Source organism: Monopterus albus, unplaced genomic scaffold (genome assembly GCF_001952655.1).
Source record: "Monopterus albus unplaced genomic scaffold, M_albus_1.0 scaffold171.1, whole genome shotgun sequence".
Lineage (NCBI taxonomy): Eukaryota > Metazoa > Chordata > Actinopteri > Synbranchiformes > Synbranchidae > Monopterus > Monopterus albus.
Genome location: NW_018128051.1, coordinates 669,629 through 678,356, shown reverse-complemented (window position 1 = coordinate 678,356; position 8,728 = coordinate 669,629). Strand labels below are relative to the sequence as shown.

The 8,728-nt window shown below is 38.6% G+C and overlaps 1 protein-coding gene across 1 annotated transcript; it reads right to left on the bottom strand.

Annotated features, from left to right (window-relative positions):
* Positions 1 to 4,831: 4,831 nt before the first annotated feature.
* On the bottom strand, positions 4,832 to 7,047 carry foxl3 (forkhead box L3). Its single transcript, XM_020615857.1, has 3 exons — positions 6,774 to 7,047; positions 5,562 to 5,730; positions 4,832 to 5,397 (listed from the first exon to the last, which is right to left on the bottom strand). Exons 1-3 carry the CDS (start codon positions 6,878 to 6,880, stop codon positions 4,924 to 4,926), a joined length of 750 nt encoding a protein of 249 aa, XP_020471513.1. The 5' UTR covers positions 6,881 to 7,047; the 3' UTR covers positions 4,832 to 4,923.
* Between the last annotated feature and the right edge of the window lie 1,681 nt (positions 7,048 to 8,728).

Here is an 8,728-nt window from a genome sequence, read left to right as displayed (position 1 = left end):
CTCATCCCACCACATGGCCCCTGAAGTTCAGCCTCAGTCAGTGGAGCAAAAAGAGAGAGGGGTGTGTCTGTCAGACAGAAAACTGGAGCACACCAGTACACAGGATCCCTGTTTGAGTGAACACACTGTTTTTAAGTGAGTATTCAGTTTCTATTTACACAACAGAGCTGCTGGTGGATTTCCATTTGAAAGGTAAACGGAGGCTATTATTAATCAGTCTGATCACTGGGGTAAAATAAGTTTGAAATAAACTGTGGCTTTATAGGAAATGTACGTGTTTGTATGGATGTTAAATTGCTAGAAGAGAACTAGTCAGAAAACAAATTGCGTTTTGCTAGTAGCTCCTATACTGTGTGCTGTTGGGTGGTGTGGGATTGTGTAATGTCAGTGTTGCACTGCAACTACTGGTATATGTGTTGATAGTCACTGGTGATCTTACAGTTACACATCTGGGCCAGATATAAACAACTGGCCTAGCTATGACTGATAATCCTCTGCAAATACAAATTAGAGTCATTAGTCTTATTCTGACAAGCATCGCATTAACCCCAAAATCTTAACATCTGTTGCAGAGGCCTGGGGGTTTGGAGTTGTTGGATCAAGAATCGGTTGACATTCACTGAAGAGCAGAAACAACCACTTTTTATCAGGCTCTGCTCCACAGACTGATAACACCTCCCTGGTGTTCCTGGTCCCTGTCCACAAGCCGTTAGATAGCACACCCTGGTGGTTGGGCTGAGCTTGAGGACACATGTCAAAGTAAGTGTAAAATGATCTGGATAACTGAAATAATCATCCTTCAGTCATCAAGATGTATTTATAAGTTATCCTGTGTTTTCACAGAGTGGCATAGAACTGCTGTCTAAAAGCTGGAATCCCCTCAGCAATCTCAACAGCAGCCAAGTGTATCAGGTATGGATGAAAATTCTGGCTGGAGCTGTGGTGCATTGTAGTTGCATTGCATGTTATGCTAACACACTGCAATGGATCTGCTTTGCAACACAGAACTTGGCCATAATGCAACCATCAGCATTGCCAACTAGCAAACATCCACTCAGCTCGACAAGATTATTAGTCTGGTGTTTTTAAAGATTTATGTCTTCAGTAGGAACCAGTGTGCTTGAAAATTAGAGCCGCATACAGGATAGGAGAGCAGTGAGAGATTTCACAAGTAATCACAATGCAGAACCTGCACTGAACCTAAATAGTACCTTTTTGTTAAATTTAAAATGTTTTGTTGGGACTGTATCAGAAAGGCATTGATCCAGCCCCCTAAAGGTAACATGTTTATCAAATGAAGTTTGACACATTTAAACAGATATCTAGGTGACTTTGGAGTTATATTTTTATTTGAATGTCAAGACTTTTCTTTCATTAAATTGCCTATTTTCCATTTTCTCTCCAAAAACCCTTCTAGTCAACTCCAGTCAACCACTTGTAGCCTAATGCGTTCCTAGCAGGGACATCCTTCTAATAGCTGCAATGTAAACATGTCTCCCAACTGCCATTGATTGACATGCTGTGTTGATTTTTTTCATTACTGACACATCCACTTGAAGGCATTTAAAAATTACAGCATATGTACAGTACCAGACTGAAAATGCATAGTGGCTGCACCAGCAGCTGCTCTGCACGTGCCACAAAATGGTAAAGGGCAGAGATGTGTGTAAGGTCCTAAGGCTATTTCACTGATCTTAATTAGCTGGTAACTCATAGTGATAGCAGTGTCTCTCCCGATTATCCATCTCCTCCAACCACAACTCAAGGAAGCAGTTAAGCATGAAGAAGTTGCATCAAACAGATATGTCCTCATTAGAGCAAAAACAATAGGTTACACTAATATTTATCTTCATAGTCACCACGACCTGAGTGAAATCCAATCACTAAACAAGCGCTCAAGATTAAATGACCTGTTTGTGTTTATAATTTACTTCATAATAGTGTTGCAGATCAGTGGTTTCCCACTTTCCTCTACCTGCAGTTCTGCTGTATGTTGCCCTGAGCTACTCATTTTATCTGGCAGTATAATGAAGTCTCAAACAAAATATGTTTCCACACTTCTGTAAATGAGAAATATTACTGTGTAGGTATGTAATTATAAACAACTGGCTGAAGATGGTAGGATTACTTGGAACATAAAAAAAATATGGATGAATCTACAGTCATTTAATAGAGGCCATACACTGAGACACAGTGCCAGTAGCTACAGTTTCATATATTCACTGACAATATAATATGTGCATTGACTTTTCGGGCCTGACTGGTACCTTGCTTTCTCTTTAGCTGCCTCAAAAGACCCCGTAGCCTCGGAGCACTTTATGCTAAGTTAATTTACCCAAATATATCCGCGGCATCATGGCAGCAGTAGCCCCGCTATTCAACATCAACAACTTTGTTAATGGAAACTTGCTGATCCATAAACGTTTGTGCCGCAGCTGACGTTTGCTGGGGGGCAGTTCACATATGAATGTTAAAAACCCACAGATCGATGAGGGGCATTTGCAAAGGAGGCATAAGGTGTGTTAATTATAAATGCATCAGGGGTTTGTGTGTGTGTGTGTGTTCAGGGGGGAGGAGTTGCTGCTGAGGCTTAGGAAGGGGCCCCTGTATTTAAATAGGGTCACATCTCGGGCTCACCTTGCAAGTGTTATGTTATATTAAATGCCACTCATGTTAAGTGTGTTGAAACCCTCCTCTGATGTAGTCAAGACATAATATAAAGGTTAAATTGAAAAATGTCCCTTCACCAGCACAGGAACATGCCATGATTGATCTCCCTTGTATAGGCAAGAAATGTTAGCCAGCCCTCTGTTTTGTTAGGCCTCTTTTACATGTGTGGATACAATATGTTAAAATAAGGAGTGTCTGGATTTGGATTTAAGTGTCAGTCAATCAGGATTTCAAAAGGTCAGTGAAAAAATTAGCAAAATGTGGCCAGAAGGGGGGTCTGAAACAACTGAATTCAGACAGATTAGACCTTTTTTTACAGCAGACATTTTTTGACGTCACAGTAGCAAAAGGTGTGGCTGATAAGATTAAAAATGTGTCTGTATGTTTATACTGTAAGACTCACCCAGACTGTATGGAGAGTAAATACAATTTTGAAATGTACACAGGAAATAGAGGAGCAGTTTACAGATGAAAAAACAAGCAAACAAAAAAGTGTCCATGGCCATGATAGCAGCTCTTCAGGCACAGTGGTTCATCATACTAAATGCTAACATCAGCATGCTAACATGCTCACAATGACAGTGTTTACTGTTAAGGTTGAAAAGCCCATAAAGTTTTTCATAATCATAGTTAATGTGTTAGCAAGCCAGTGTTTGCTAATTAGCAGTAAACACAGTAGTGTACAGCTAGGGTTAATGGGAATATCTTTACTTTTGTAGGTAGCCTATTTGTCATAAACCAATCTGTCAGACAAAGTGAAAGATTGATGATTAGTATGTCGTAAATATTGTGAAAAAATAATTGCTAGGCTTACTATGATTTGTGGCGTGCTAATGCACAGTGTGCAAAGTACGTTTTAAATTTTTTTACACACGTTTTATGCTGTGACGTAAAACTGTCTTCCATGAAAAAGGCCAATTGTCAACTTTAGCTATGTCTACATATAGGCCTTACTCAATAATTTTTATTTAAAATGTGAACCTCGTGTTGTTTCTCCTCTTTTAATCCTCAGATATGCATGTGCAGAGGAATGTGGTGATGAAAAACCCCACATGAATTATTATGTGACTCTTCTTACAGTGGTTGCATGGTCAAATATCAGATATGAATTGGCTTTAGGACCACAGTTGAATGGGTCCCATATGTGACCTGAAAAATCTGATTTGGCTTGTTTACAAACCCGTGAAAAGATCAGATCTGAGTCACTTGGAGGGGAAAAAATCTAATCTGTCATTTCAGCATGTAGTGTAGCTTTTGTTTACAAGTGGAGATGATATTATTATTATTATTATTATTATTAATAGTAATAATAACAATAGACAGATAAATTTTACACGCTCAGTGTACTGTATATATATTCATAAATTTTAAAAAAGTTTTCAGTTGAATATTAAACAGTTTTAAGCTAACCTATAACCAGGTATATAATTTTTTTATGTGATCATTTCTTCTAATTTTTAGAAAGTTTTGCTGCACTCGTGAGAGACAATTGTCCTGACACTAACTAAAATAAAGGAAAAGGTGAAACCGATGTGACCACACGTGCCATTAATCAGAAATAAAGCTGAGAAGTTTTATAAATAATATAAGGTTTGACAGGCTGTGTTGCTCTGCTAAAAAAAAAGACATGCAACATGGGAAACTCATAAAATTGTTATTTTATAAAGAAAACCATGTTAACTTCTGATTTGAAGATAATCCCATACATACATGAAATAAATTTTTACTGAGTTTTAAATGTCTGTGCAGATTCTTAGTCATCCAGGTCATAGTAAGCTGAAAACAACTTTTTGCTTCATCAGTTCTGATGAGAACTTGGATGAGAGGTGAAACATCTTTGACCTAGAAATCTAGTCCAGTTGATTTTTTTCAACTGAGTTTTAAAGCATTTTTTCAACACATATTTGTGCTCCCGGGTCCTGCATAGACATTAATAGAGAGAGAATACTGTAAACCTAGCCTATGTCAGCACTAGACACTGCACAAACAGTAAGATGACAATATTAATACTTTACTGTTCATATTTGCTTGCTTTCTCTTTTGGATGCATTTTTTTAGACAGCTTTTTTTTTTCTTAAGTGTTTTTTTTTTTTTCGATCGAGAATCTGTCACACCATACCTTTTTAATTTTGCTCCTCATTTACAAAATTTTTCTTCTAAAATTTCTCATCTTTGGATGATATTTCCCATGTTTGGACACAAATGCTCATGAAGGAAGAAATTCAGTCTCTTCTTTTTGTTGCACTCACTGGTTCACAGAGTCCAGAAGTGCAGGTTCAGATGTTGGGGCTCCAGAACATGTATAGGTGGCCCTGTAGGCCCTATATGTATCGGCCCTTGGGAGGATCTGAACCCAGGCAGGGGTGGATTCGGGGTGGATAGAATGTAGTCAATGCTAAACTTGATTTCTGACTCTGATTTTCCCTGCTGGGTGGAGTTAGGAATGAGGGGATTTTGCGGGGGTCTTGACCGTGGCCTGTCAGGGTTCAAAGGGCAGAGCATGGAGTTGGGCTCAGTGCGCTGAGCTGCAGGCACGTGTTGATTGCTGTGGCTCTCCAATGGATGGAAAGGGGTTTCCCCTGAATCACGTAGACCCATTTTGATGTTCCTCCTGCGTCGGCGGCGCCGAAAGTTGCCGTTTTCAAACAGGTCAAGCATGGATTCACAGCCTGTGGCAAAAGTCCAGTAGTTTCCCTTTCCTTTCTCGTTGCCCTCTGTCCGAGGAACCTGAGGGAAAGATAAAAAATACTTAATAATGATTAAACATCTTAAGCAGCCAGTAATAATGAGACAAAGAAATACAGTATTAATAATAGGGAAAGGAAAAAAGAACACTATGCTACTATGACTATTACTTCTCCTTGTGTAGCTTACTGTCTGTGTGGCCATACCTTGATGAAGCAGCTGTTGAGAGACAGGTTGTGTCTGATGGAGTTCTGCCACGCTCTCTGGTTTGATCTGTAGTAAGGAAATCTCTTCATGATGAACTCGTAGATGCCCGATAGAGTGACCCGCTGCTCGGGGCTCTGCTGGATAGCCATGGCTATCAGAGCGATGTAGCTGACACACAGATATGAAAAAAAGAGCTACTACACGGTGAAAGATATAGTCATGTGTTTTGTCAACAGTTTCTTTACTTTCTAATGCTCTCTTTACATTGTTTGGGATCCCACAGACCCTGCTGCTATAACATTTTTTTTTCATTCACACCATGTTTAAAACCCAAAATATAGAAACATATTGAAGCAATTGCCCTCCTGTGTGCCACAAAAAAAAATTTGATGAAAGTGCTAAACATGAAATCGGCCATGACCAAGACTTCAACAACAAAAATCCAAATAGACTTATTTGATATGTGAGAGTAGCACTGCATAGAAACTACTGTCATCACCAATCACTGAACACAAATCTGTTTATCAAACTATGTTTTAGGGTGGAGATTTTAACAAATACTTTTTGTAGCTTACTTCCAAAACTGTTTATAAGCACTTCTGATAAAATTAGGAAAGGTCATAAGGTAATGTATTTTGTTTCAGCTGAAAGCAGATCCCCAAACAGAATTGTAAAGGTTTTGAATAGAATTTAGATTTTTACTTTAGCTTAAAAAGTCACTGTTACAGTAGACTGTGGTATTGAGATAAATTACTGTCAGAAACTGATACAATACTTGCATATCTTTTAAATGAATGAAAATTAGAGAAATTCATCTTTGAAGTGAAATGAGTGCCAAAATAAGAGTTACTTATTGATTATTAATATGTTTTAATAGTGCTGAATTGATCATCTGTGTACACATTAAGGTCAGTGAAAAATGCGGCACTAGTAAAACTGGAGTAGGTTGCTTTGGGAAACTTTGTTTTCCTCCCAAACTAATGAAACTAATGAGATTTGATGTAATAAAATGAAAATCATATAAAAAAAAAAAGCACTTTTAATTGGAAAAAAGAAGGCCAAATATCAGGCAGGTAAAATTTATATATTATAACAATTACAGTATAGTCATAAAGTTATAAAGCCTATTAAATGTGTCTTTCTACATTAGGACATTAGCAAAATTTACACAAATATTAAAAAAGAAAAGGTGAGATCAAAACCCTCTGTACCTGTACGCAGGTCTACACATTTTCTTCTCTTCATCAGTGCTAGAAGAAGGGTATCCGTCTCCATCGTAGTTAAAACAGTTGAAGGGGTAGTGAGAGTTGTCGAACATATCTACACCTTCAGGAGTCAGCTGTGGGATCCAAGTGATTTGGCTCCTCTGATTGTCCCGGCCAAAGCCCAGCAGCAACTCCCTGTCCAGCTGCTGTGCTCTGCCACCGTGCTCTGCTCAGCGGACTGACACTCACTCTGAGCCCTGCTGATGACGGCTGTCCCTCCAGCCCCCCCCCCCCCCTCCCATCCCAGCTGTTCTCAACGAAACTCTGAGCCCTGCTGATGACGGCTGTCCCTCCAGCCCCCCCCACCCCCTCCCATCCCAGCTGTTCTCAAGGAACGGCTGCAGGTCTCAACGCTCAGGGCCAACTCTCTGAGGTCTTTGAGCTCTGGCCTTGCACAATGCTAAGCGCTGTGACCCTCCACATGAGGTTAAACATTAATAAAAATGAGGACAATCATTCAAAAACATTCATTTAAATATGTAGGTGCTTTTCTGTGCTGTGTGGTTTATCATAACACATCATTTTGGTGTTGCAATTAAAACCTTAATTCAGTAAAGCTACAGTCACAGCCAGAAACAATGATTTTTCACATACAGCTGTTAGATAAGTTTTGTCAAGTAAAGGAATGTCTTCCCTGTGAATTGTAGAGTAAAAAAAATGTAAAGTCCAACAAACAGGAAATGGTTAAATGTAGAGCCTGGGGGCTTCAGTAGGTGACATCAAAATTGCTCTAAGCTATAGCTGTTATATGTATAGCTGTTAGGTCCTGTTTGTAGTTTCACCAGCCACACAACAACTCTGGGCAGCAGGGTCTGCTGGCCTTTGCTGAGCAATGCATGCAGGATATGTTTAGTGAGTTAGGTCTAAATCAAACTCTTTATATATTGTTCTGATCCTGTGCTCATTGTCATAATGGACAGTTAGTAATACAACTTTTAAAAAAGTTAAATTGATGCTGTATACCAGTGATATTATTTGCTTTTATTTCATACACTCTTCTGCCTCAGGAAAACCTGATGCCTAAATTACAACTTTTTTACATAAGCAGTAGGACTTCCAAGATCTAGATTTGTAAAATCTATGGAGTTTAATTGCATATAAAACTGTGCAACACAGAAGAACTTCTTTAATTATGGATTAGTGTGCTAATAATGCTCCTGTTAATTTTGACACAGAGTCTGTCTTCTGCTGGATAATTTGGCACTGAATGTGACTTAATGTTAATCAGTCCTTGTTTAAAACTAGCCTGAAACTATGCTACACTGCGCCCAGTCTTGGAATTAAAGGGGCACTTCAGAAAGTTATTATTGTCCTTTCATGAAGTTATAGGGCTTGTATGAGAGATTTAAAAAGGTCAAAGTCAGACCAGCAGAGGTTGAGATACCCAGACTTCATGTTCATAGAATGGTCAAGCAGAAAATATACACAGTCCTACACCATCCAATATTTTATGGATAATGACACACCGGTCAATAGATTGGAGGATGTAGTAGATAAGTTTAATAGGTTCTTTGTGAATGTTGGTCCTGGTTTAGCAAGAAGTATTTGTACAGATGATACACCTGTCACTATAAATAATAATACAATTGAAAGGAACATGAGTTCTATGTTTTTGAAGCTCATAGTTGAAAAGGAAATTATAGAGATAGTGAATAAATGTGGTAACAAAACATCTAGTGATAGTGATGGTATCACTATGACAATGGTTAAAGGGGCAATCGAGGGGATATGCAAACCATTAACCCATATTTTTAACATGTCATTTCGACTTGGGCAGTTCCCCAATAATATGAAAATAGCAAAGGTTATTCCACTGTATAAATCTGGTGATAAGCACAACTTCACAAATTATAGACCGGTTTCTCTGTTGTCACAATTTTCAAAAATTCTGGAAAAACTCT